Raw genomic sequence first — 27,006 nt, 5'->3', positions numbered from 1 at the left:
TCCTTTCCTGCAGTTTTGAGGTTGTGAGAAAATCTGGCTATAGATGAAAGGAACTTTATATGGAAATGTGCCCTGTCCGGTGGTGCGGGCAGAGACCCCCGCTGCCGGTGAGGGCCGCGGGCTGGCAGGCGCGGGCAGCCCCGCCGCAGCGCTCGGCACCGCCGGTCCCGTGGCTGGCGCCCATGGCTGCGGTCAGCTCTGGCCGGCCGGCACGGCTCTGCCGCGCACCCTGGATGTCAGACTGCTGACAGCCATGCTTAGTTACAATACATGACGCACGGTTTGTTCTTTCCCGTTTGCTCGCTACTAGATAAAGATAAATGAGCTGGTTTGTTCTATCACCCTGTCCCCTGACAGCCGCCGGCAGGCTCTGCTAAGCTTTCAATTAATGTTTCTTCATTTCTCCCCGACTTTCCCTTCGTCTCCAGTTTTCGAGGAGGTCTGGATGTCAGCCACGGGCAGACGGGAGCAGAGTCTGTGTACACGGTGTTCAGGGACAGGGAGATAATGTTTCACGTCTCTACAAAGCTGCCGTTTACCGAAGGAGATACACAACAAGTAAGAGAGAGGAGCTTCCTTGCGCAGAAGCGCCTGAGCCGGGGAGCGCTGGTGCCGCCCTGCCCAGCGCCGCCAGCCGCCGGGCCCCAGCGCCGCGGCATCCTCGGCTGGCGGGCGGCGGCGCGGGCGGCAGCCGCGTGGGCTCCCCGGCGTGCGGCAGCCCGTGCACGGGAGCCGATGTTTGCTCCCGAGGGAGCAGAGCCACCTGGCTTTGCCGACCGAATGCCTTCCCTCTCCGTGTAGCTCCAGAGGAAGAGGCACATTGGCAATGACATCGTGGCCATTATCTTCCAAGAAGAGAACACGCCGTTTGTCCCAGACATGATCGCCTCCAACTTCTTGCACGCCTACATTGTTGTGCAGGTGGAGAACCCCGAGGCAGATAACACGGCGTACAAGGTGAGGGGAATCTCTACTTGCACGTGCCGATTTTTGCTTCGGCATCTCAGGCCGAGGTCTGGAGGTGGCTGCCCGGCAGCTGCCCTGCCCGTGTGCTCGGTGATACGACCAGTATTATACCTCACTGGAATAGGTATGTGTATATTAGACGTACGTATATACACACACACATATTTATTTATCTACGCACTGTTACATTGTGTGTGTATACATACATATGTGTATAAAATATACGCATGTACAATAGCACGCTCATTGCATAACAGCATGCTCATTTACTAAAGATTTCTGATGCTGCTCAGCATTTGAATGAGCTGTCATGGTTCAGCCCCAGGCAGCAGCTCAGCACCACGCAGCCATCGCTCACTCCCCCTACCCCAATGGGATGGGGGAGAGAATCGGAGGAGTGAGAGTGAGAAACACTCCTGGGTTGAGATAACAACAGTTTAATAATTGAAATAAAGTAAAATAGTAATGCTAATAGTAACAGTATAATAATGATAATAATAATAATGATATACGAAGCAAGTCATGCAGAATGCAATTGCTCACCACCCGCCGACCGATGCCCAGCCAGTCCCCGAGCAGCGATCGCTGCTCCCCGGCCAACCCCCCCAGTTTCTATACTGCCCACGACGCCGTATGGTATGGAATGGCCCTTGGGCCAGTTTGGATCAACTGTTCTGGCTGTGCCCCCTCCCAGCTCCTTGTGCCCTGGCAGAGCAGGGGAAGCTGAAAAGTCCTTGACTGGCATAAGCAGTGCTGAGCAACAACTAAACCATCAGCGTGTTATCAGCATTCTTCTACTAAATCCAAACCACAGCACTGTGCCTGCTACTGGGGAGAAAATTAACTCTATCCCAGCTGAAACCAGGACAGAGCCTCAGAACAGCTCATCCCCGTCTAACACATCGCTCAAGTGCAGGTAGCAGAAGCCCTATTATCCCTCTGTTTTCTGTGAAGAGATCCAGTAAGACATAATTTTTCAAACTGCAAGCACATTGCTCGGAGCTGCAAATGAAAACAGAATTTGTTGGAAGTAAACGTAAAAAGCCGTGCCTGGTCAGGCCTGTCGTGGAAGCAGGCATGATGAGCGAGGGGGGCTGGGGAGGAGCGGTCCCTGCGGCCGGGCGCGGGCTCTGCGATGCTCCTGGGGCCCCTGGGCTGAGCGGGGCCGGGGAGGGCAGCGCCCGACCCACGCCTGCTGCCCGCCGGGAGAGGGGCGGCTGCGCCCGTGGGAATGACGTTTCTCTTGGCTCCGCAGGTGTCTGTCACGGCCCGTGAAGATGTCCCCTCCTTTGGCCCACCCCTGCCGAGCCCGCCCATATTTCAGAAAGTAAGAGATGAGATGGGAAGCATGTTCCAAGCCATTAAAAAAAAAAAAATGTGTCTGTATGTCTGAGATGTTTCCAAGCACGTCTGCTCGGGGACAACACGACTTCTGGAATTTATATGCATTTATTTTGATTTCCAGTGAGGCCCGTGGGGTTTATGGCAGGGCGGGAGGCCGTGCACCATCGCGCCCGTGCAGGGTGGCAGCTGCGGCTCTGCTGCCGGGGCACCCGTGTCGGTGTGGGGGGGATGGCCGGTGCGGGAGGGCACCCCGAGCCCGTACGGCGTTTTCCACCAATGCTCCCACATCTGGAGGGGGCTGCAGGGGGCTGTGAGCTCGGGTTTTGGCTTGGTACAGCGCCGGTAACAGAGATATGCAGAGTTTGACTGGTGTTTTCCACCTTGCCTCTCTTCCCGCAGAGCCCCGAGTTCCGGGAGTTCCTGCTGACCAAGCTCATCAACGCTGAGAACGCTTGCTGCAAGTCGGACAAGTTTGCGAAGCTGGAGGTAACGCCGCCCACCCATCCCTGCCCAGCGCTGCGGCGGGTGCAGGGAGGCTCTCGGAATTCCTCCTGAAAGCCGCGTTTCCCCGGCTGAGCTGGGTCAGCGCTTGCAGGGACGAGCGACCAAAGCGTGCACGCGTCGCGGCGCACTTGATGGCCACGGGGTCCCGTGGGGCCGCTGCTGCCCTTGGCGGGGGGACGAGCTGGCTGTCTGCGGGTCAGCACCGCTGCCCCCTCCCGCGGGACCCCCGGCTGAGCCCGTTCTCGCTCCCCCAGGACCGGACGCGGGCCGCCTTGCTGGACAACCTTCACGATGAGCTCCACGGGCACACGCAGACCATGCTGGGGCTGGGGCCCGAGGAGGACAAGCTGGAGAACGGGGGTCACGGGGGCTTTCTGGAGTCTTTCAAGGTAAACCCCCGCCCCTTGCCAACAGCAGTGAAAATGCAGCCAGGGCTGGCAAAAAGCATTTCAGTGAAAGATGTGGATGGGTGGTGTTGGGGGATGCGAGGTGTCCCCGAGAGCAGGGCAGCGGGAGGAGGGAGGAGCTCACCGCCACCAGCACCCGCTCAGCCAGCCGACACCAGAGCTGGTCCCAGCAGGCGCAGGCGGACGCGGCTTGGTGCTGGCAAGTGCTGCCATCGGGGTGACATTTTCAGAGCCCCCGCGCACCTCCTCTCCTGCCAGCGTGCTCTGGCATTTGCAGAGGGGTCTCGGTGCAGGGCCAGCATCCCGGCGCGGGCTGTGCCCGTGGTCCGGCTCCGCTGCTGCAGGGCAGGTCCTGCTCGTGTCCCCGGGCTGCGGGGTGGGGCTGGCGGGGAGGATGCTGCCGCAGACGGGTGGGAGGTGGTTGTCGTGTTAAATGGGAGCCACAACGAGAGGTGCTGGGTGCGGAGAGGGGAAACGGTGCTGGGTGAGTGCTGGGGGGCATTGGGGGTGTAAGGGGAGAGAAGGGAGAGCGGGTCAGCAGAATAGGGGGGAGGAGAAAAAGAAATGAGATAAAATGATGTGGACGAAACCGAGCAACCCTTGGAGGTAGGGACAATGACCAGCTGGGCAGCGGGGGCCGTCGCTCAAAGTGGAGGGGCAGCACTTCAGCCTCGGGGATGAGCCGTGGCTGGCGGTCTCCGGAGAGGCTCCCCCATGACAGCGATGCGCAGGTGGCTGGGGAGGGCCGGCACGTGTAACTCCGGGTTGCGCTCACGGGTGGGTGTTCAACAGGGCCCCCGAACCAGGGCACGGTGTCCCTGCTGCGGGTGATGCCTGTGGCCGCGCTTCAGCCCGCGCAGCTCCCCCACGCCTCTCCCCATCCTGCTCCTGGCAAAGGCCCTTGCAGCTGCATCTGCAGCGGGGACGGGCGCTGCTGCGGGGTGGCCATCGCCATCCTGGGCTGGGGAGCTGCCCTGGCTGCGCCTGTACGGAGACAGCTCCTGCGGTTAGCTTATAGGCGCGGTTTTCTCCACGGTATAGAGAAATGGGCAGTGGTAGGAGCTGCCACCCCATCCCGCACCCGACGGCTGCAGAGGAGGGGTGCGCAGCCCCCCAGCCCCACGGTGAGGGTGGGTGGAGGCTCAGGTGTGCCCTCTTTAGGTGCAAGAGATGTAGAAATTGAGATGCTGGGCAGTCACATCACAGCATGCACTTCAGGCTCTGAGATGCTGATGTTAAAGAATGATTTTTTTGCATGCTTTTTGTGTACGAGTAAGTGGCCTTTGCTCTCTTGGCGTTGCAGGGTGTGCCGGGGCAAGCAGTGAGTTCCGTGGTCCGGGCTGGGCTGCATTTGCCCGGCCGCCTCGGGACCGCGCTGCTGGGCTGCATCCTAGCTTATGCCCTCCACCGCGCGCTGTCAGAGTGAACGGGGGAGAGACAGTAAATCAGAGGGCTGGGAGGGGGTGAGACCTGATCCCCACGGTTTCTTTTTGCCCGGTGCCTCACACCCACGACCCAGCCCGCAGCCCCTTCCTCCCCGGCCGTGAGACGTGGGGACCAGCTGCTCAGAGGAAAGCAGAGCTTGTTTCTGCTGGGCTCTGAGCAAGAGAGGGGTGCCGTCACCTCTCCGCCGTGGGGGAAGGGGCCGGTGGCCAGCCCCCCTGGGAGGGGGTGTCGGGGTGCCCCGCACAGCTCCGCAGCCTCGGCAGCCCCAGGCAGGAACCTTCCTGCCTGCGTGGCACAAGCGCCCGCCGGCGCTGCTGGCAGCAAAACAAGCAACCGGTTGCTTTTATTTGCAAACGCTGTCAAATTTTGTATGAATTGCTGACCCTAATAAATGAGGTCTGATGGACTCTTGCTTGGTGTTTGTTACTGGATGGGCAGGAGGGGACAGCGCGGGGCTGTCGGGGTGGCCACGGTCCCTGGCGCGGGCTGGGGCTCGGTGAGAGCTCGGGGCTGTGGCTCCCGCTTACCCCGGTGCAGGTCCGCCTGCAGCTCAGTAACCCCTGGAGCCAGCAGCACGCTGGTGCCTGTGCACCACCGATACGCTGCAGGGCACCTCCGGAAATCTGGCCCTTGATGGCTTGCATCCTCCAAAATCTCTTTACCTTGAGCTGGGATTCAAGGGGCTGGAGGAGAGGTAGCCATGGCGCGGCGGGTAGCGCAGCAGCAATTCAAAGGGAATGGCTGCAAAGAACAGCTTCCCTGTAATTGGCACGCCGGCATCCCAGTCCAGTTTGGGCTCCCGTTACTATGGTGACTACAGTAATTAAAATATGGGTACGGATTTTTTTTTTTTAACTTGTGCATTTCACTGCTGCTTTTCATAGCGTGTGCCAGACTTTCAAAAGATCTCGTGGTCGTATTTGTAAGTGCTTGGGACAACAACGGAGAGAAGACTTTAAAAATAGCTCAGGTCCTCTTTAAGCACCCAGATGAGTGTTCGGATCTGCCCCTGCTATGCGCAGCTCTGCTTGCAACAGTTTGAGTCGAAACAGGTTGCTGCAGTCCTCTTCCCCAACTTGTGCCAACGACGTTGGCAGAGCCCGGCCGTTGGCCCTTTCCCGGGAATGTGGAGAGCTCCATGGGGGCTGCAATTCCCCGTCGTGTCCAGACCTGGCGCGGCACGCCTCCGGGCTCTGCTGCGGAGGCGGGTTGGACTCGTCGCCTCTGCTCCGTGCCCGGGCGAGGCGTGCCCAGCCGTGGGCATCCCTGGGCATTGCGGAGCTCCGGCGGTGCTCCAGCTCTCCGGGGCAGCCGGAGGGAACAAGGGCACGAGGCCTTGCGCTCCTGTAAAAACCAGCCTGTGCCAAACCGGCCACGGATGTTTCGGGGCAGCTGGGAACAGGCTGTGCTTTGCCGAGCGAGCGAGGTGCCTGAGGCTGCGCGGGAAGCGCAGCCCTCAGCCTGGGCTGGGGGGAGGCCACGGGCGCTTGGGCCGAGGGACTGGATTGCAGGAGGAGTTTGGTGCAGCAGCGCTCCTGGTTGTTGGTTTGCTGCAGCGGCGGTGGGGATGCCGCAGGAGAAGCCGCGCCGGGCTGCGGCGCTGGCACATGGCATGGCAGGACTGAGTGCGGGCGGGCTCTCGGCTGGAAGCTGCGCCCAGACTCGGCAACGTGGCCCAGGTGAGGGCGGTCCGGAGGAAAGCGTGCCCGGAGCTCTGGAGAGCGGGGCCGACATCAAAAGAGTGAGGTCAGGGGGCTGCTTGGTCTGGAGAAATGAAGACGGAAGGGAGCAGGGAGAGCCTGCGACCATGCTGTGACCGCTGCGGGGACGATGCCGCGCGGCTTATTTGTGGGTCCGTTATAGGGGTGGCTGGGCCAAAGAGGTTCAGGCTAAATGTATTTTTCAAGCATAAGCATGCCGAAGAACAGAAGTGCTTTTGTGAAGAGGCTGTGAAGCCTCCAGCTCTGGGGGTGTTTCAGAGCAGGTTGGTGAAGTCCATCAGCGTGCAGGAGAGGTGCAGGCAGCAGGCAGGGCAGGAGTCTCCTCGCGGGACCCGTCCTCTCCGAGTCCAGGGGGTTTGCGTGCATCCGAACGCCGGCTTACGACCCGGCTGTGGTCACCGCCTTCTTGCTGAGGGGCTTGGGAGGTCGGCCAGGCGGGGCGGGAGGCAGTGCTCTGGGGCTCGGGTCTGCTGCTCCCGGTGCCGTAGCTGCAGCCCTCGGCCCTCGCACCCGGCATCGTGGGGGCGGCGGGGGGAAACCCAACCTTGTCTCGGCTGCGCGGCTCCCCGAGGGGCAGCTCACCCTCAGGCTGCACGGAGCAGCGGCCGCCGCTGTTACTGGTGGGATCGTTGTCGGTGTGCGCCGGCTCTCGGGGCGGGGGACCGCGCGCCTCCGCTGTGCCTGGGGGGGACCCGGGGCTGGGGAGGGGGTTTGGGGTCGGCGCCCCGCAGGGCGGTGGTGACCTGCTGTCCCCCGTCCCCTCCGGCCGCAGAGAGCCATCCGCGTGCGCAGCCACTCCATGGAGACGATGGTGGGCAGCCAGAAGAAGCACCACGGCGGCGGCATCCCGGGCAGCCTCAGCGGGGGCATCGCACACAACAGCAGCGAGGTGACCAAGACCACCTTCTCGGTGAGCGCGTCCCGCTGTCCCTCTGTCCATCCCTCCCTCCCCAGCCTGGCACTGCACTGTGCTGACATAGTCTGGCAGCCCCCTGCGAGGCAGTGAATGTAAGGGCGAGGAGAAGATTTGCGCAGAGCGTGATTTTGTGCGTGCTGTGTTCAAGTTGGGTTTGTTTTGTGGAAAAAACGAAGATTAGCTTCCTGGGGTTTTCAGCCCCAAAGTACAAAGGAGATACAGAAGAAATTCTGGCATTACATATCTTCTAGATGCGCAGGCTGAGGATTGCGGGCAGCAAATTCCTCGTAGGACCTTTAGTCTTATGAGCTTCTAGGAGGGAGCTTTGCTCTCCAGCCTGGACCGTTCTGTGCTTTCAGCCGCCCGTACCAGCAGCTGCTGCCAAGAACCAGTCCAGGAGCCCCATCAAGCGCCGTTCGGGGCTGTTCCCTCGCCTGCACACAGGGTCTGAGAGCCAGGCGGAGAGCAGGACGAGGTGGTGAGTTTGACATTGCCCCGGTCGCTCAGGTTAAAAGCCCCTATTGCACGTTAAACATTGGAGAAGCTGTTGGTGGGTGATGGAGACCTTGCCTGGGGCACAGCCTCCCCTTTCCACACAAGCCAGCAAGGAGAGCCGCTTTTGCCGTGTTCGAGGGAATGGTGCCTTGGATCCCTTCCCTCTGTTTTAAATCAAAGCGGTGGTATCCAGAGAGCATCTGTTACTCTCACAGTTTAGCATTTCGTGTTAGGGAGTATAATTCGACCATCCTTTTTAAGTCTCTTGCGTAACTCATGCAACGTGTCTCTTTGTGCCCTCAGCGACAGTGTTTCTGGAGCCCAGAAGACGCCAGATTTGGGACATTCTTCTCAAGAGATGAAGTCTGAGACCTCGTCCAACCCCAGCTCCCCTGAAATATGCCCCAACAAAGACAGGTGAGCCCGGAGGAGCCCCCTCCTCCTCGGACCGGAGATCGAGTCACCCTGTCGCTGACAGACCATCAGGAACGTTGTCAAACAAAACCATCTCCAGGTTTTACTATAAATAAGTTTGATATTAAGGGAGGAAAAAAAAAAAAGAGTGCGGTGATTCATGAGCACAGCTCCTTTACGGTCTGAAAATAGACGTCTTTAAAAAGAAGAGGAGCAAAGAGCAGTATTTGACAGAAGTTGCCCAAATCCTCCCTCGCTCCCTGCGCCGGGGAGCCAGCCTGACCCACGGGTTTCTGCTGGTGGCACCCACCAGCTGCTTTATCCCGTGCTCTTGGGAAGGGTTGTTTAGAGAAACACCCCACTGGGTTTGTCCCTATGGCAGCTGCTTTGCTTGGGGGTGCGCGGGAGGGCCTGTCCCCGCTGGCGTAGCCTGAAGGACACAGCTTTCCGAGTGAGCAATCACGTGCTCTCCGTTTTGTGTCGCCTCTCTTCCTAGGCCATTTATTAAGCTGAAAGAGAACGGGAGGTCAAACATCTCCCGTTCCTCCTCCAGCACCAGCAGCTTCAGCAGCACGGCGGGGGAGAGCGAGACCCTGGAGGAGTACGACAGCGTGGTAGGCACCAAACCCGCCCCGCGGCGCGCTCGGGCTCGGCACCCCGCGCCTCCGCACCCCCCTCGGCTTCCCGCTGCCCCCAGACCCTCGGGTGGGCTCTGTGCGGCCCCCCCAGCTGCCTCCTCCCCACTGACATCGAGGGGCTTAATCCCGTCCCCGGGTGCGGGGGGCAGGAGGGTCAGGGTGCCCCGTGGGACACCCCAGTGAGCCTTGGCGTGCACGGGGACAGCGCGTGGCGCACCGCTTGCTCCGTCAGGAGAAGCTCTCCCGCGAGCGGGCACACCGTGGGGCTCGGATGAGCAGGGGTGCAACGTGGCTTCAGGAGGGCGCGGGGAGAAAAGCTGGCTGCCCGAGAGAAAGCCGTGCCCCGGTCTCTCCCTGTGCAGGGAAGCCAGCCGTCGACGGCCTCGCCGTTCAAGCAGGACGTGTTTGTCTACAGCGCCTCACCCGGCAGCGAGAGCCCGAGCGTGGGGGCCACGGCCACCCCCGTGATCATGAGCAGGAGCCCCACAGGTGGGTCGCGGGGACGCGGGAGGGCTGGGGGAAGGCACCGGCTCTGCCTTCGCTCCTGCAGCCCCCGGAAGCCCCCGGGGTCCCGCAGCCCCTGGAAGCCCCCGGGGTCCCACAGCAGCGGGTCGGGATGGGGTCTGCGGCTCTGGGATGGAGAAGACCCCCTCCCCAGCCTCGCCCGGGCTGCAGGCGGCTGCTGAAGGCGATGGGGCGAAGCAGTGGCCGTGCTCGCCCTGGCAGGATGGGCATCCCGCAGGATGCGGGACAAGCCCTCGCTCCTCCTGAAACCCCGGTCCCGACAGGGCTGTTCTGGAGAGGCGGCCCCACGTGCTTTATTTCTGTGTTTCCATGGGGAATTTGTTTCCCTTCTAAATTAGAGCGCAGAGGTGCCTTCAGCTGTGGCTTTGTTTCCTCCCTTCTCCCCCGAGACGTGTGCAGTAGTCGTGGAAACCCTGTCTCCAAGGACCGAGCCATGACTCACAAATTATTTCATAAACAAGCAGCTTCCCTTGGTCCTGGCTCCCTTGCCCCTACTGCTCACTCACTCTGCCCCCGACTCCGTGCGTTTCAGTGGGACGATTTGCAAAATGAGGTGCAATTCAACAGGGTAAAACTGGCAGGAATGGCCCTTCGTCGGTGCGTCCTGCGGTGACGGCACTGGTGGCGGCACGGCGGTGCTGGGCTGGGGGATGTCTGCAGCGCTCGCCCCTCGCCCGCAGATCCCCGCGGCTTTAATTTCCTCCTGCAGCAGCGTGCCTGCCGGAAGGCACCACAACGAAAACGCGCGTTATGAACTCAGGAGCTGTTTGCGAAACAGCCGGGGAGGCACAAATCCACCCTGAACAGCTCCGTAATTGGGAACAACGCGGGGAAGAGCTGGGCTGCAGAGTGCAGGCTGGCTGGCTTTTTGTATCTCGGCACCCCACAGCTCCTCCTCCTTATTTCATTAGTGATTTTCTGAACTACTAAACTGGCCCCTTTTCATGTTTAAAGTGTTTATTTTGTATTTTTCCTGCCAAGAACATGGAAATCCACCCATACATTATACAGATCAGTCATTTCTGTAGCCTTTTCAGTGGCATTTCCAGTAGAAAGACTGTGAAATGTAATTAAGCCTCAATTTGTTCCATCAAAAACATTTAACGTACAGATTTTGCCAAACATTCAGCCAAGATAGACTAAATATTGGTAGCACTTGTGACAGTCTGTTGAAGCCGCTACAGCAAATATTTTTGTTCACAAATTATTATTTTTCTTCTGTGCTTTTCCGCTCCCTCCAGCAGATGTAAAGAACAGGAACTCTCCAAGGTCAAACCTGAAGTTTCGCTTCGACAAGCTCAGCCACAGCAGCTCCAGCACGGTAGGTGCCGGTGGCTCTCACCGGCCGAGACGCAGCGCGGCCGCATCCTGCCCTGCCCGGCTGCAGGCACGCGGCGCGGCGGGCTCCGGGGCTGCGGGCGCTGCGGAGCGGGAGGCAGAGCCCGCGGGGCAGTCGGTGAGGGAGGGGAAGGGATTTCCTGATTTCTTGCCCCTTTCCTTTGCGACCCAACCCGTATTCTGTTCTTCCATTCAGAGCCACTAGCAGGAAGAAGTCATGAACTTGTAAAAGGTGAGTGTTTGTAACGCGGTGCTGTGCCAAATGGCTTGTCTCATCTGCGGTCAAGTGTGTATCGCTAACATCGGCTAATTGCACTGTTTATTATTAAATACGTGATCAATAATACATCTGAAAGCATCCTAAACGCTTTCGTAAGATGAGGGCAGCGCTGGGTGAGAAAAAATAGAGGTTAATGACAGAGGGGTCTGTGCCTGCCGGTGCCGGCGTGCAGCTTTACGTGTTCCTTTTGGAGCACTTTTAGGTGCTCGCACGGTGCTTTGGCCACCCGCTCTCAGGGACCATGTGCCACAGCCCCGTAGGTTTCATTTTTTCCCAGTTAACCACTTTGTGAAACGCTTGTGCCCATCTCTGCAGGGAGGATGAAGTTTGCTGTGCTTTGCTTTGTGCACTGGGGGTGGAAAAGCAGAGCTGGTGTCCTTACCCCTTCAAAAAACCAGACGGAAACAGTTTACGAGGTGGATTTTACGAGTGGAGGTGAAGGGAGTGCAGCGCGATTAGCCTGGGCTCTCGGTGGCTGGGGGACTTTCTGTCCGGCAGCACGGCTTTGCCCACGCGCCGAGCCACCAGCACGAGTGGGTGCTTTCACACAGGAGGCATTTGCAAGCCATGAGGAATTTATTTGCTGGTTTTCTCACGGGCTCCAATTCCTGGAGTCTTCCTATGTCACGAAATCAGGGTTTTCATGAGGAAGTTCCTAGCTGAGCCAATAAAGTTCCTAGAAGAGCCAATAAAACTCAGAATGAGAGGAATTTCCATTTCCAAAAGCATGGGTCTCAAAAAGCCGTGATTTTTAGCCCCTCGCTGTTTCCTCCTCTCCCGGCCCAGGGGCGGTGGGTGGCTTTGTCTCGAGGATGGGCACTGCCGCGGCTCTGGCTCCCTCCCTGGGACCGGCACTTCGTAGCCGTCGCTGCAGGAGCGAGAATATTCTCCTTCCACAGTCTCCGACACTTTTATCTTTTTCTTCCTTGCAGAGAATTTTTGTTTCAACAAAGGGAAAACTCTTCAACATCCTGTGGGAAAATGCACACCCCGTCCACGGGCAGCGAGGTGCCCTCACCTCCCGGCTGCACCGCTGCGCCGGGAAGAAGCTCTCACCTTGCCGCGATCTCTGCCCCGACAGGGACCCAGCCACCTTCCCACCGGGTGAACCCCCCGCTGCCAGCAAACGCCCCACGCCGCTCCCTGCCTCGGCGCCGCGGGAGGAGATCGTCCCCGACCGCCGGGCACACGCGTGCAGCCAGGGCCGGGTCCCTTCCGCCGTGCCGTGCCGTGCCACCCCACGGGCGCCTGTGCGTGCTGCGGCTGACGGGTGCCGGGCGGGCACCATGCACCCCGCTCCCAGCCTGCCGGCTCCTCTCGGGCGGAGGGGAAGCAGGATGGGCCCCCTGCACGGTTCGGGTGCCTCCATTCTTTATTTGCAGCTATCCGTGAGGAAACAGGCGGGTTTTGTGTTTGTTTTTCGGAAGGGTAGATGGTCAGGGCAAAATTGGCGTTTGCCTGGCCCCGGGGCAGTTTCCCCGCTCCACCATTTGCCGTTGCAGTCTACGGGGCAAAATTTCCCCCCACGGTGCGGCCCGGGCAGCTCTTCCCGGCGTGGGGCAGCTCACCAGCCGCTCCCCTGCTGCCTCCCCCCTCCAGCTCGCTATCCACACTGCACAACTTTTAGGGCAGGTGCAGCCTCTCCCCCCATGCCGACGTAGTTCCTGGCGCAAGAGGAGGGCGTCCGAACCGGTGCCAGGGCAGCAGAGCCGATGGCCGGGGCCAACTCATCCTCTCTCGGCAGCTCGGGAAATGGTTTATATGGCCTCCCTGCTTTTTCCCTGCCTGAAACTCTGAGCGCAGGCCTGGAAAAGATTAACCCAAGCTAAAGCTGTAGTATATTTAAATATCAGAACTGGTACGCAGAGTGCATTTACCCCGTGGGCTCTGCTTTACCCTATGGCTTGGATCGACAGGCAAGCAAATACATAGAACTCCAGTGATTTGGATGGCATTAGGCTGCTCCACCCCTTGCAGAATCTGTCCCTCTGCTTTTGAATGTGCTTTTGTTTCTTTTAAAAGATGAGGATTATGTATTCTGCAAGGTGACTTCCCTGTAACGCCCTTTTCCAAAAAATACCTCTCTCAACATGCCAAGAAATCCTTTTGCTCTTTTATGGAGCTTTGTCTAAAGTTTACTGGTCTGTCCATGAATTTCACATTGCTCATAGATTTCCCTTACCAGTTTTTTGAAAGATGCACGGTAATGCTGCAGAGATGCTCCCTCCTCCCCCTTGCCACAATCTGCGACCTTTGCAAAACGCCCCATGAAACAAGGTTCTCGATCTCCATGAAAGCAATTCTTTGAGTTCCTGATTACTAATGAAAACAGAACTTTGAGTGCCAAAGTTAACTTTACGCAGCTGGAGCTCTATCCGACGGCGAGTTTTAGGAGGCGCATGCAGCATTGTGCGCCCCGGAGCAGCCCCAGGCGGCCGCCGCAGGAGGGATTCCCAGGGCCGCCGGCCCGGGGCTGCGGCTGCTCCCCAGGGATGCCCCTCGCTGTGGGGGCGAGTGCTCGTGGAAGCAAACCATCCCCTCCCCTGCTCCCCGTCCCCTCCACCAGGGCCAGGCAAAGCCAAGCCGAGCGGAACCGGCTCTGCTAACCGAGGCTCTGCATGGTGCCGGCTGACAGCCTTACTGCTGCATTCAGACAGGGGCTCCCACCCGTGCGTGCAATTTATCCCTTTGAAAAGAAAAGGCTGTAGCCCTAATGGGAGAGGAAAAACAGATTGAGGGGGGAAATCCCTTTGAAAAGAAAAGGCTGTAGCCCTAATGGGAGAGGAAAAACAGATTGAGGGGGGAAACGCGTTGTGGAAAAGGCGGAGAACAGTTTCACAGGCACTGAGTGCGCTCTGTAGGACTCGTAAGTACCAATAACCACCAGTGGGGACACTCCCTCCTGCTTTCAGTGAGTTGCGTTTAAATAGAGTTTAAAGCTTGAGGTTTTCTTTGGAAGAGGAAAAGCACAGTGTGCTTAGCCTGGTCCATAGCTAGCTCTACGTGTCTCAGGTTCCACTTACTTTGCTGTTCAGCACTTCTGTCTGACGATGCTTCGGTAGCACTTTCAAACCCCTCCCCAGTTCTTCCTCTTAGAAGCTTTTGGTCTGGTTTTCTTACGCCACGCAGAGAAATACTGACTGGTGCAACGACGTGCTTCGAGGGTCTGCCCTTGGTTTTGCTTTCTTCCCCCGAGAAGTTGCTTGATTCTGTAGATGTCATTCACGTGGGTGTTGATCTCTGTGAGATCTTTCAGCAGAAGATGCAGTGGCTACTGTCAGCTGGGTTTTTCATTTTTGTTTTTGTTTTTCACTTGAAACTGTGACTTTCCTTTTTGGCCTAGATTGATTTGTAGAATTATCCGAATGGGATTAACAGGCAGGCAGGACAGCATGAAGCTCCAGGGAGAGGGATGCAGTGCGTTGGACTTGTCTTTCCCGCGCCAGCCTGCTGGAATGGCAGCGGGGCCCGGAGCCAAGGTCTGGCACGAGGTTTGCCAGCAGCTCCTGCCTACTCTGGGACGTTTTCAGCAGCACTCCGCACGGCGGGTTGTAAAAACCTACTGCAACGTCCTTAATAGCAACTGGGCTTTTAAAGCTCCTGTCCTAGCCGGGCTCCAGCGTGGTTTGTGCCTGCCTGCACTGCCTTGCAGCTGCGTGTGTGTGGCGTGCTCCTTCCAGCCCCTGAATTGTCCCCAGCTGTCCCGTAGCGGTGCTGGGGACTGACCAGCAGTTGTGTTAAACCTCGGAGGCATTTGCACTTCCACAGTGGGTGAAGGTGTTTCTATATATATTGCAAAATGTTTTGTGCTTATAAGTGACACACACGCACACACACATATATACACATAGATATAAGGGATTTTTATATATATATAAAAAAGAAAGGATCCTTAACTGACACTAAAATTATTGGGCAGCGCATTTTCCTTTCTGATCCCCGTTTCCATGCACACAACTCTTACCAGACTCGGAAGTGACTTTGCACAGGGAGCAGAAGGGGCTCAGAACCGCGGCTGGGGGCGGATCGGGGGAGCGCCCGGCTGCGTGGGGAGGTCTCTCCTGTCACGGGGGGTTGCTCCCCTTCTTGACAGCGTTTCGGTCCCCCGCTTGCTCCTGCTGCACCCTGGCCGCTGCTTGGCTTGGAGCAGTTCATGGCCTAGGTGGGTCAGGTCCAGGTCCACCTCCCCAGCGCCGGAGCCGGCTCCGAGCCCTCACGGCAGAGCAGGGAGGGAACCCTGCTCCCCTTTGCCAGCGTCTCCTGCGTTAGCCCTGGGGACGGGTTTGCAGCTGCCAGGAGCTGGCAGCAAGCGCTGCTCCCTCTGGGCTTTTGTTCAGGAAAGCACTTAGCACGTGCTTGCATCCTCTTGAAATCCCACAGTCAAGCACAGGATTACACTTAAGCACAACATGAAAGTGCTTTTTTTTTCTGAGTGAAAAGCGGGGGGATCCTAAGCACAAACTCAGTTTCTTTCCAGAGTTTTGAGGGTCTTCAGGAATGGCAGGTGAAGGGTCCAGGATACGTCGCTGGCATGAGCGGGCTCGTTAACCCAGGCCGAGGTTTCTCGGCTGTCTTCAGCTTGGCTGCAAGACGTGCCTGGCGCTGATAACCGCTTTTAAAACCAGCGGCTGGTCAGAGCTCAGCACCTCTGCGGATCGCACCTTGCGCTCACGTTGCTTTGCTGATGTTCCAACTGCTGTTCCACTGGAGCTGGCAGAGTCTGTCATTCCCCAGTCCTAGAGCATGCTTTCATTATGTTTTAATGAATGTAGCACTGCGTATATCCTGCAAAGGGAAATGCTGAATTTATATCATTAGAATGTGAAGAGAGTTTATAGAGTGAAAATAAATCTTGAAGAAGGGTATCTGACAAAGTTTATTTTTTATGTAGAGAGGCGGTGCTTTGTAGTTCCTGGTGGCCTATGTCTGTTGTAAATAATGTACATTTAATTTATTGCTATAGTAGCAGATTGTATTTGTTATGTATAAAACTAAAGGTTCACAAATGTATATTTTGCTGCTTAATTGTGTCTTTGCAAAATTCACAATAAATAACATATTTTGTGTCCGTATGTGTACTATGTTGTGTATGTCCATAAAGTGGCTGAGCCCTTTGGGAACAGGCAATGGTCATCTGCATCCTTGTAAAAACCGTGTGACGGCATAGACCGGGGCTGAGCCGTTTCTGGCGCGGATCTGGGTGAGCTCACATTGAGTCACAAACCCAAGTAGGGGCGCGTTGGAGTGCAGGAAGGTGTAAATCGGGACATCTCTGCTGATGCTCGTAACGCTAGGACCGGATCCACAGAGGAGGACCCGGCTTCTCTTTCACAAATGCACAGCAATTCTAATCAAGTGAGCTGTTCTGTTTGAACTGGAATTAGTGCCCCATAAAGCTCAATATAAACCAGTCCCTCAATATAAACTGGTCCCTGTCAGCAGCCAGCCCACATGTGGTAAAGAAAATAAACAGGCAGCAATTCAGTTTGTCTAAACCAGCTTAGTCAGTCTCCGGCATCTTGGCTGCCTTTGGACGTCCTCCGTGAGCTAACTATGAAATTGGATTTTCTCTCTCCAGCTCCTCAGGCGCCTTTCAAATTCCCCCAATTTCCCAGATCTCTTCCTCCCAGGACGCTAAGAAAAAAGCTCTTATTGTCTGGAGGCGGCGTGTCTGGTACATTCTCCCCACGGCTCAGACTGAGTGAAGCACAAAGCTATTAGCCAGTGTTAGTTTTTTTAACATTTTGTGACGAGGGGAACAAACCCATTAATTTGTACCTGTGAGAATAAAATACTTGTCTTTGCCAGGAAAAAAATTCCACTACAAGGAGCATTTTGTTCACCCTGCGTAATGCAGCAGCCCAGCTCGGGGTGCCTGGTGCCCGCAGACCCTGTGGCAACCCCAGCTTGACACCGCGGGGGATGCTCCGGCAGCACCATTCACAGCCCCGGCTCTGGGCTGTGGGTGCCCGGGGAGGGCTGGGACGGGGTCCCGGGTGGGTGCCGGCGGCAGCAGCGGGGTGGGATGTGCGGGGGCTGCGGCTGCTCTCGCCCAGGCGCAGCAAAGCCAAGCACAAACTGCCCGGGAAGGGGGCTTGGGCAGCGCTTGAGCTGCTGCCAGCGCTCAGGGGAGGTCACCCCAGCCTTCGCTATACCGAAGACTCAGGACTTGGTTTGCATTGCGCACACCTGCCTAGAGCAAAGCACGAGTGTGGGGATGCATTCAGCGGAGCTGCTGCCTTCCACCAGGAATGGCAGATGAAGAACAAAACAAAACCTAAAAAGTTCCGTTTCTCTCAACAAATCTTTATTGGTGGAAAAATTATTCTTGCCCACCAAACCCAAATTCTCCCCTTGCCCAGAGGATGATGAGCCAGCGCTGAATTGCCAAATTCCATCTCTGGCTAAAACGAAGCGAGTCCAGCCCAAGATGAAGCCACCTCTTTCCTCTGGCCGTGGTCAGGTTCTTCTTTCAAAAGATCCAACCGAGCTGGTTGGGTTTTTGGCTGCCTCCTGCCAGAATTTAAACATATGGCAACTGAGCAATTTCCATGACTTTGCAGAGTCATGAGCAAAGTGCCAGACTTGCCTGCATAAAGAGGGAGAAGAAAAGACTTTGGGTGAGGCATCAGGGGTGGTCTAGACCAGCCACACCAACCATGGAGAAAGCAGCCCTTCACCTTCAGAGCAGACAGCTCAGGAGTTACAGGAGACTTCAGTGCACCCCCCTCACCGTCCTCCGAAATCAGGAGAGGAGTCGAGCCTACCCCGACACTGAGCGCCCTTTGACATCTTCCACATCAGACAGGGATATGGTTTCTTTCCTCCTGCTCTTAGCTCAGTTTTGGCCAAGGACAACATGCTGTGCCTAGCACAAAGGGCCTTCGCCGGCTGCCTCAACAAACACTGCTCTTGGGATGTGCTCATGACGGCTTTATGCACTCGAGCCAGGGATTACCAAAGGAATTTTCAGAAAAAGAAAAGACTGAACAAGAATGGATGGCATAAGGCTGTAGATCAAGTGCTCATCTCATCCTGCAATGCACAATACTGAATGCTGCCTCAGTTTTACTGGCTTCTCTTCCCTGCCGTACATGTCTGTCACATCTGAGAGCCCCCCATCCTACTGCCGTGGTTACCACAGACTCCAGAAAAAACATTGTCCCAATTGTCCTCCTCCCCTTTGCTCCAGGATGCCTTGCAGGACTGTTGTAGCTTTGACAAGGCGTGGAAGCACCGATGACGTGCAGCCCTTGGAGGCTCCGTAGCACGCTTCCCGCAGGCAGCGGGCTGCCCACCTCCTGCCGCCATCGCTTCTCTCCAGGTGGCACCGTCCAACTCGTGCTGCCTCCAAGGTTGCCCAGCAGACAGCAGCCGTTTTCCACCCTCCCTTCCAGATATGGCACCCAGCATTTTTTTTTGCACTCTTTAGAGGAGCTCTGCTCCTTACCTGGCTGGCACTGGCGGTCCCATCTCTAGTAAGGTTTGGGCTGGAGGGTAAAACAGCAATGGATTAGTGAGGAGTATCCAAGGAATAATGGATTTAAACTAAAGAAGAATAGATTTAGACTAGACATTAGAAAGAAATTTTTTACAATGAGGGTGGTCAAGCACTGGCACAGGTTGCCCAGAGAGGCGGTGGAGGCCCCATCCCTGGGAGCATCCCAGGCCAGGCTGGACGGGGCTCTGAGCACCCTGGGCTGGTTAAAGCTGTCCCTGGCACTGCAGGGGCTGGGCTGGGGGGGCTCTGAAGGGCCCTGCCCACCCAAAGCATTCCATGATTCTATGATTCTATGATTCTATGAGGAGTAAAATGGAAAGCACCGAATGTGTTTCAGGTAGAAAATAGAAAACAAAACCCACACTTACCTTAGCAGTGCTCCTCACTAGGGCTGGGAAAAAGGGAAAAAGAGAGATTGTGACTAAAAGAAGACAAAGCACAGCTTCCACCTCCCAGCACCGCTAACCCAGTTTGGTGACACGGGTCCTGGGGAGAGCCTCGGCCACCCGCTGTGGGGACAGCTGGCACAGCAGTGCCAGCACCAGCAGACTCCTGCCCTCCCCACAGCCCAGATTTGGTAGCCCGGAGGTTGTTTTACCTTTGTGATGGTAGCAAAGGATGCCTGCGAGGCACGCGATGAGGCTGAGGAGGAGCAGCAGCCAGGCAGTGGAGATGGCTTCTGCCCATGAACAGAAGAAAGAAGAACAGCAGAGACACGACGGCTGCGGTGCCTGGCCCCGGCCACGCTGCCATCGTGCACAGGGGATGGGGACGGGGACGGGGATGGGAGCAGCAGCTTGGGTAGGTTGACAGGGGATCGGAGCGGGAACGAGCCCCAGCAGGCAGGCAGTGATCCTGCAACCACAACCAGGCTGCAGGAGATTTTATTGGAGTCCACTGATCCCACTGAATTAAAGGTCAAATTTAGATTTACCCCAAATACCCTGGCACAAGGTTTCCACTGATATTTGGTCTGAAATGATGTTCTCATTCGATCCCCTCTGCAAAGATTATCTCCTATGTTGCCCAAGACAAAAAAAAAAAAAAAACCCTCACATTTCAAAGCTGTTTTCGAGGGAGTTTTGCTAAGGACATCTGGTAGATGCTTCAAAAGAGACCTGGCTCTTGCTTATGACAAAGACTGTTAATTATGGGCCAGAACTGGCCAGGAACTGACTTCCCTCAGAAATGGACATTTTGGTAATAAAAGCGGTCTGTCTCATTTATTTAATTTTGAATCAAGGAGTCAGTTCTGTTGTTTTTCACCAAGACGGCAGAAAGTCTGATGAAAAAAGAATATTTTGTTGGATGATTTTTTTTTTTTTTTTTTTTTTTGAGAAGACCAGTGGAAGGGAAGACTGAGAAAGGGGAAAGATCAGTAGAAGGCTCCCCCCCCAGCAATCCCACGGGGTCAAGCGTGCAGGGCACAATGTCCCCAGGAGAGCCATGTACCTCTGACCTCCACAGTCACGCTTCTCCTGATGGGGGACTGCAGGCTCTGGTGGTCTACCCAGCATGTGTATTTATGGCCATCGTCCTTCAGGGACGCTGTGAGCAGGAGGTATCTGGAGGAGCTGTAGGTGCCATTGCTGCTCTGCCGCTTGCTGCTCGAGAGAACGTTCTTCATGACGTCGGGGACCTTCGAGGGGTCCTTCGGCTCCCGGAGCCACTGAGCCTGGATGTCGTGTGGGTAGTAGTGCTTGATGTTGCAGACCAGCTTGTGCTGCTCCCCTTCCACCAGGGACAGGGAGTTAACGTTGACGGTCACTGTGGGTTTTTCTGGTGAGTGGAAATTTATTACACTGCTAAGTTCCTCAACTTCTAAGTTCTGTCTCCATCATTAAAACCAAATGCAGTTTTATATGCTATGTGTCTGAGCACTTCCTGCCGGTCTTAAAAAAACCCCAAAAATCCCAAGCCCATGCCATTACCTTCTATTTGCAGCTGGATTGTCTGTTCCGCAGTAAGAGAAGCCACTGTCACCAAGCACGAGTATGTTCCTTCATCTCTCACTTCCGTATTTCTGAGCAACAGAGAAGCGTTTCCCTTGGGGATTTCCTCTAGGACCACCTCAGCCCGGCGAGCCACGTATTCCACCTGCTTGCTGGACCCGCTGTAAGCGAACAGGCGTTGTCTGCGCGCCCCTTTCTGGTGCAAGACCCACTGGATGCTCACCTCTGCCCGGTGGTCCGTGGAGAAGCTGCAGCCCAGCCAGACGTCCCTGGCCAGGGCCGAGCGGAGGCGGGCGGGCGCCGTGCGCACCAGGAACTGCGCTGGAAGGGAAGGCGGCAGTGAGGGGCTGGGGGCACGGGCACGCACGGCCGCGCTGCAGATCCCAGCGGGCTGACCCCCGCCAAAGCTCGCGACAGGGGCAGCTCCCAGCCCGCCTGCGCCTTACTCGCTGGTAGGTGCTTCAAAAGAGACCCGGCTCTTGCTTATGACAAAGACTGTTAATTATGGGCCAGAACTGGCCAGGAACTGACTTCCCTCAGAAACCGACATTTTGGTAAAAAAAGTGGTCTGTCTCATTCATTTGATTTTGTATCAAGGAGTCAATTCTGTTGTTTTTCATCAAGACGGCAGACAGTCTGATGAAAAAAGAGTATTTTGTTGGATTTTTTTTTTGCGGCCCGCCAGGCCACAAGATCTTCCTGTTTTGTACACAGCCGCAGGACGTGACAAGTTTGGATGTGGGTCTGTGTTGATCAGGAAGGCCACAGTCTAGTACTGCCCAAGAGGCATTTTTATAACTCTTTTCTTCTGCCCCGGAGCCACTGCCATGCTATACTTTGTTCTCGCCTCATTTTAAGTTACAGAATAACAGATGTAATAGCTTCTCCACAACTCTTATTGCAACAGAAGGTTTAATGAAGCAACATTTCCTTCCCGCCACACTGAGTGTTGCTTTGGAAATCATTGCAAACCTAGAAGCTGTGAGGGAACGCGTGTAGGGACTACATGTGACCTCAACACTGGGAAGTGCTAAAGTGCATCCAAATGCTTTGGGTGGCAAATGGGAGTCAGCTGAGTTGCCCAATTAACCGGCTGGGGAGGCTATGAAAGGCAGCTGGCAGCAGCAGCAAGGTTGGGTGGGCTGCCTGCAAGAGGGTGCTAGGAAGGGCTGTCCCTTTCTTGGCTTCCAGGCTGAGTTTCTGCCATGTTTTATCCGCTTGGATGCAGTCAGGCTCTATCGTCCCAGTAAAGCGCTCCTGATGTGGTGAGTAATCAATTCAAATCCTTTCTTTTTCCAAGGGATGGGGGAAAGGCTGATGTGGGCCAAGGGGAGTGGGAGGATCTGCGGAGCTTGGTGTGTAGGCAGGGGGTTTGCATGTGCCAGCGACGGGCTCTGCAGCTCCCTGCAGCAAATGCACGGTGCTGAGCACTACCATGGGCTGCCTGCTCTGTGCTGCTGCACCCTGCCAGGGTGCTGCTGGGGCGGTGCATGGGGCTGGGAGTCTGTGCTGGGAGCCTCCTCGCTGCAGCAGCGCAGCCACCGCATCCGGGCTGCTTGACCTTGGGGTCTCCTTCCCGCTGCCTTTGAGCGCTGCAGCTGTGCATCTCTTGGCCAGGTAACACCAGGTCCTGGGAGGGTGGGGGAGTCAAGCAACACAAGCCTGTGGTCTGCAGATGGGAACTAGAGCCTTGCTTTCCTGTTCTGACCCTGACTTGCTATGCCTCTGCACACGCCAGCTGACCATCTTCTTTCAGTTTCTCCACCCAAAGCTTCTCCCCAACTGTGAAAGGGCAGCTCACACCACAGAGCTTGCTTTCCATGCAAACACCACGAGAGCGCTCCGTCTGCTGAAAAACTAAGATAAGGCTTAACGGGTATGGCTATGCTAAAGCTTTGGTGATTTAAGTATTTGCTGTTAGGGCTTTTAGTGATGGTGGTATGGAAGTACATAAAGAGAAAACAATTGTGCTTTTGAGAAGCTGTTTTGAAGTTATTAGCTTCTGCAATGTATGCATAATCCTCAACACGAGGGAGAACATATGCTTTTTAATAAAAGCATTTTGTCTTACAGTATGTTAAAAAGCTAGCTTCAGCTATTTGTAAACTTGGGAGGCTTTTAAAAATAGACTGAGGTGCATAATCAGAGAAGTCCAGAAGCTAAGTATTGGGAAGTGACATGGAGGTGACAGCTGGTGCTGTGTGTAAAACCAGAGCATGAATTTGTAACACCCCAGTGTAGACGGGGAGGAAAGGCAGGCTTCCTCCATGTAAGCCTTCTGAAAAGGTCTCAGGTTTGGGGTGCAGCTGAAATACAGCAGTGGTAGCTGTTCACAAATTAACTTCTGGGACTGCAGCTGCAATGCCCTGGCCGGATGCATTTCCCTTCAATACTTTGAGTGTATGGAAGTCCCCAGGGGAATGTTACTTTTTCTGTTACCTGAAAAGTGCGATTGCTGTGCAATGCCTGGGAAAAGCTGTCCAGGATTTGGGTCCTCTTTTTCTTCCTGGGCTTGCACGAGGAAGGCTGTAGTTGTGTATTTTCCAGCTGTGTGTTTCACAGTGCACGTGAACCAGGAGTCTGAACTGCTGGCTCCGATTTCTCTACTGGGCCAGATGATCTGAGTGTCTGCTGTAAAGTAAGGGCTGATCCTGCAGTCAAGCATGTCCATATCCTCATTTGCATCCTGAAGAATACCCACCGAAGAGTCTGCAAGAAAAAGCATGCATGGACTTCTTTGATCCCAGCCTGTGTAAATGTGCAGCAAACCCAGCCCACATCTACGTGCAGCTCTTGACGCGGTCCTGCCCAGCCTGTATCTACGCTGCACATGGTCTGTCTCGTCGTGCCAGCTCCTCCACGAACTAACTGTGTCCCTTCTGTCTCCCTTCTGCAAGGTGCAGCACCCCGTTGACTGAACTGCAGAGGGTCTGGGGGCTTCGCCTGGAAGGAGGGGATGCCCAACTCCTGTTTTATTCAGTGTGTACTAGGGGACAAGCTGTGTGTCACCCAAAATCAGACTTTCACAAGGTGATTTTACTAAGTCCAAGGACAAGTCTTCACAGGATTGTGAAATTTAGCGAGGCACTGAGTTTTAAAATGCTGATTTTTTTAAAAAAAATTTTTTTAATCTTTAGTACCCAAACCACAGTGAATCTAAGGGCAAAAATACTCCAAGGCAAATGTCCCTTCTGAATCTTCCAGAGCATCACTGCCTTTTTTACTGCTGTGGATGCAACTAGCATCACCTCAGGTGGGGCCTCAAAACCAAGATCACCCCTAGTCCCTGCAAAAAGGAGCAGAGGGGCACCTCTGCTGTTCCTCAACGCTTCAGCTGCTAGCGGTGGTGGGCAGCCTGCAGATGCCGGGAACGGGATCTGTTGCCCCTCTTGCAGGATGCTGTCTGCGACTTCTCGTGTGGACGAGGAGCAAGACTCGCTCACTTGACTTGAGCAAGTAACTCACCTTCTACAATAAAAGAAGGAATGTTGTCTGGAGGAAGGCTTTCTGGCTGAGACCTTTGGCCATCTTTTGATCTGGTTCTGCTCAGCAGGAGCCGGACGTTCAGCCTGACGATCTCGGCCTCTTTTGACAGGGGACTGATCTTGCTTGTCTCAAACACGCAGGGAAGTTGCCTGCTTCTCCTGAAACTTGGGCCTGCTCTAACGATTACATTTGGGTTCCCCAGGAGTCCTGAAAGACATGGCCATGCATACACAAGCTGGTTTAAAAGCATGATGTTTGACCTTGAAAGAGTAACAAAATTGAGCTTACTAATAGCAGAAAAATTGTGTAGCCAGTACACTGCATGTAATGAGTCCGTTTAGCTCACAGCAGGCTGGTTATGTCAGGGAATGCTTTTTTTTTTTAATTTAAACTTAATACTCAAATACCTTTCTTTCATTAAAATATAACCTTTTAATGACTATCATTTTTAAATCATGTTTGTTCCAAGAGTTGAAAGGGAAGAATAATGATGTGAAGAGCAATGCAGGAAAACCTGCTGGAAGAGAATAGTTTTCTCGTGGTGGAGGTTTCCAGATGCCCGGGTGCTCTGCCAAGGAGCTGCGCAGCCAGCAACGCTCTGCCCTTTGGAACGGCTGTTCCAGGGGCTGCGGGAGCACTAGCTGCGGGAGAGCGCAGCCCAGGCATGCACCTTGCTGTGCAGGCTGGTGGCAAGCCTAGAGGCCAGGGTGATGAAACTCTGCGGGCTGGGGCTGGGTGGGAAGGATTTGCGCCGAGTGCTGGGGTCAGAGGGAGGCACTGGTTCCTTGGCTGAGCTGGGAGCTGTACCTGCCCCGGCTAGAGAGCTGGTGTGGAAGGCTCTGGAATACAGCAGCGCTTCTGGTGCAGAGGTTAATTTTTCTCTGTGGTACAGAAGAGTAAAAGTAACTTGAAGCTGCAAAATACTTAATTACAGAAAATATATTGTGAATTCCTTGAATACCTTTGCTGCAAGGGTAGCATTTTGCTACGGAGTTTAAGAACACAGGCTTGATACAGCCTGAATGATGTTCCAAGGGCTGCTAATAAGAACATTGATTTTAGGTGTTGCTTAATTACTGTCAGTTTCTTAGGGAGAGCTGTTTGAGGAAGTGGGAATAGCAATGTGTGCATGTTGTCTCATTCTGCTCTGCAGCAGGGCTACACATAACCACAGTAATTTTTTGCATAACAAGACTTTTTAAAACTGGCAGAAGCAGGCAAGGCGATTAGGGATGGTGAACCTGCTGGAGTGAGAAACCTTACTGTTGTGCCGTGCAAGGGCTGTTAAATTAGCTGGGGAACATGGGAGAGAAGGCAAAGCTTTACCGGACGAAAGTGAAACAAAAGATGGGGAAGACGCACCGCACCCATCCTGCACACGTGAACTGAGTAATGGAGGTGCAGCAGGGTGTCCCAGCTGCGCCCGCAAACGCTGTGTGTGCTGGGGTGCACACGGCCGCCCTGCAAAACCCAGCAGCAAAGTGGAACGTGCTCCGCTTTGATTCTTCCCGGGCAAAGCAGAAGCTGGACCCAGTCCAGTTTCTGAAAGTGAGTCAGCTTAATTTACATAGTCCATAACAAATGGCTGCGAAACCCTGAGTGACTTTGTAACGAAAAGACTTTTGGGTCCGCTTCGCTGCTGGGAATGTCAAGGTGTTTTGTTTTTAGCTCTGAGGCTGCTTAAAACGCTTCACAGGTTACGATCGCTACCCGCGCGCTAGAGAAACATTGCAAACCAGAAATGTGCAACGACTCTGCCGCCGCTGGCCGGTACCTGGCTCGGGGATCTGTCGCGCTGGGAAGGCCATCGCCTCCGCCACAGCTGGCTCCGGCGGCGAGCGGGACCCGCGAGCGCGGGGGACGGTGGTGCACCCCCCCCTTCCCCGAAGCGAGCTGTGCAGGGGTACGTACCGATGCACAGGAGGCAGCCAGCGGCGAAACGGGCGCCGTAGTTCATAGCGGGGCTGGCCGGGCTCCCCTCCCTGCCTGATGCTGGCGCCTTTCGCTTTCGCTTCGCCCGGAGCTCGCCTGCGCGCAGCCAGCGGCACTCCTTGCAAAGGGCGGGTGCGTGAGCCCAGGGGGCTCGGGGGATGTCTGGCTCGGGGGCAGTCAATCTCCTCATGAGCAGTCTGGGAAAAAGACGTAGAACTTACTTTACATCAGGGGACGCCACCCAGGGCCCTCTTTATGGGGGAGAGTACGAGGACCGGGAACAGGAGCTCCATTCAAGCAGCTGTACACAGCTGAGTGAGAAACGGCAGAGCCACGGAGCCCTTCAGCGCTGATGAGCTTGCCTAGAATCTGGTGTCCTCTGTACTCTGGAAACACTTGTTACGGGCTTAACCAAAAAGGGGAATTTTCTGGATTTTCTTCCTTGCATTTTCAGTGGCAAGAGTGTATGCTGTAATAGCAAAACTTATTTTTTTCACAATTTAACTTTTATTGGTGAGTAAAAAATTGTATGTATTCATTTAGTACACATGACATCAAATATTCTGCTTTGTAATTAATCCAGACAGCAAGTGAAAGCAGTCAGGGCTTTGTCTTCAATTGTAAAAGGTACCTGCTGGACCCTGTAAGTAGATGATTTGTTTAATGGCAGAGTACAGGTGACATCCGTCTTCCCTGTGGTGTCTGAGCACCTTGTGTGTGTTCGGCTCAAATTATAATTGAAGTCCGCTGCCGTCTCCGAACCGAGCAGGGCTGGCTCAGCCTGTCACCGTTCCCTGGTCAGGGTGGAGAGCAGCTGGCATGGCAAGCAAATAAAGCTTATCTGGCAAAACAAGACAATTATTATGCAGCGCAAAATTCTCAACGGTTCCTCGTATGCAGAGCAGTATCAGCCTTGAGAAGCTTAAAAAGTTAAGCTGTAAAATTAAATAGTGTGAGACAATGTTGGCAGTTAAAGATAAACCAGCAGTTTATATGTACATTTTAAAGGTACGGAAATCTTTTCTAGACCTGGCAGATGGGCAAGCTGGGAATTAACAGCTGAATATTCCAGCCAGAATTCAGAAAGTTGCCCAAAGAATCTGGACTTTAGAGCTTGGTGGGAGGGAAATTCAAATTCTCC

General features: G+C 55.2%; 2 protein-coding genes across 4 annotated transcripts in view; one reads left to right on the top strand and one right to left on the bottom strand.

The window, feature by feature from the left end:
- The window catches only part of RAP1GAP2 (RAP1 GTPase activating protein 2), a 79,316-nt gene extending 68,480 nt beyond the window's left edge, over nucleotides 1-10,836 (top strand). Inside the window, exons 14-25 of the mRNA XM_075720095.1 lie at nucleotides 429-558; nucleotides 802-957; nucleotides 2,222-2,293; nucleotides 2,710-2,796; nucleotides 3,069-3,203; nucleotides 7,161-7,298; nucleotides 7,664-7,782; nucleotides 8,103-8,216; nucleotides 8,710-8,827; nucleotides 9,214-9,340; nucleotides 10,621-10,697; nucleotides 10,816-10,836. Coding sequence (XP_075576210.1) covers nucleotides 429-558; nucleotides 802-957; nucleotides 2,222-2,293; nucleotides 2,710-2,796; nucleotides 3,069-3,203; nucleotides 7,161-7,298; nucleotides 7,664-7,782; nucleotides 8,103-8,216; nucleotides 8,710-8,827; nucleotides 9,214-9,340; nucleotides 10,621-10,697; nucleotides 10,816-10,836 — 1,294 coding nt within the window. The remainder of the gene's footprint in view (nucleotides 1-428; nucleotides 559-801; nucleotides 958-2,221; nucleotides 2,294-2,709; nucleotides 2,797-3,068; nucleotides 3,204-7,160; nucleotides 7,299-7,663; nucleotides 7,783-8,102; nucleotides 8,217-8,709; nucleotides 8,828-9,213; nucleotides 9,341-10,620; nucleotides 10,698-10,815) is intronic.
- A 6,449-nt stretch (nucleotides 10,837-17,285) lies between these two features.
- On the bottom strand, nucleotides 17,286-25,924 carry LOC142594664 (tapasin-related protein-like). Of its 3 annotated transcripts, none has more exons than XR_012831533.1 (9): nucleotides 25,845-25,924; nucleotides 23,913-24,140; nucleotides 22,887-23,156; nucleotides 20,427-20,768; nucleotides 19,948-20,274; nucleotides 19,094-19,174; nucleotides 18,864-18,886; nucleotides 17,675-18,484; nucleotides 17,286-17,583 (listed from the first exon to the last, which is right to left on the bottom strand). XR_012831533.1 is itself a non-coding variant. In XM_075719670.1 (9 exons), the coding sequence occupies exons 1-8, from the start codon at nucleotides 25,888-25,890 to the stop codon at nucleotides 18,470-18,472; spliced, it is 1,332 nt and encodes a 443-aa protein (XP_075575785.1). In that variant the 5' UTR covers nucleotides 25,891-25,924; the 3' UTR covers nucleotides 17,286-17,583; nucleotides 18,445-18,469. The 3 variants fall into 3 exon arrangements, 2 of the variants coding, with proteins under 2 accessions (XP_075575785.1, XP_075575784.1); XM_075719670.1 differs by having other exon boundaries at nucleotides 18,445-18,484; XM_075719669.1 differs by having other exon boundaries at nucleotides 17,286-18,484.
- Between the last annotated feature and the right edge of the window lie 1,082 nt (nucleotides 25,925-27,006).

The sequence above is a fragment of the Pelecanus crispus genome, chromosome 12 (assembly GCF_030463565.1).
Source record: "Pelecanus crispus isolate bPelCri1 chromosome 12, bPelCri1.pri, whole genome shotgun sequence".
In the NCBI taxonomy this organism is placed as follows: domain Eukaryota; kingdom Metazoa; phylum Chordata; class Aves; order Pelecaniformes; family Pelecanidae; genus Pelecanus; species Pelecanus crispus.
The sequence above is the reverse complement of the archived record's forward strand: the minus strand, read 5'-3'. Positions and strand labels throughout refer to the sequence as shown.

Coding starts and splice junctions, on each gene's coding strand:
- LOC142594664 (XM_075719669.1), bottom strand. CDS start 25,890: ATGAACTACGGCGCCCGTTTCGCCGCTGGCTGCCTCCTGTGCATCG. Junction 20,769..22,886: donor ACAGCAATCGCACTTTTCAG/GTAACAGAAAAA, acceptor CTTCCCTTCCAG/CGCAGTTCCTGGTGCGCACG. Junction 18,887..19,093: donor CCTTTGCTACCATCACAAAG/GTAAAACAACCT, acceptor CCTTTTTCCCAG/CCCTAGTGAGGAGCACTGCT.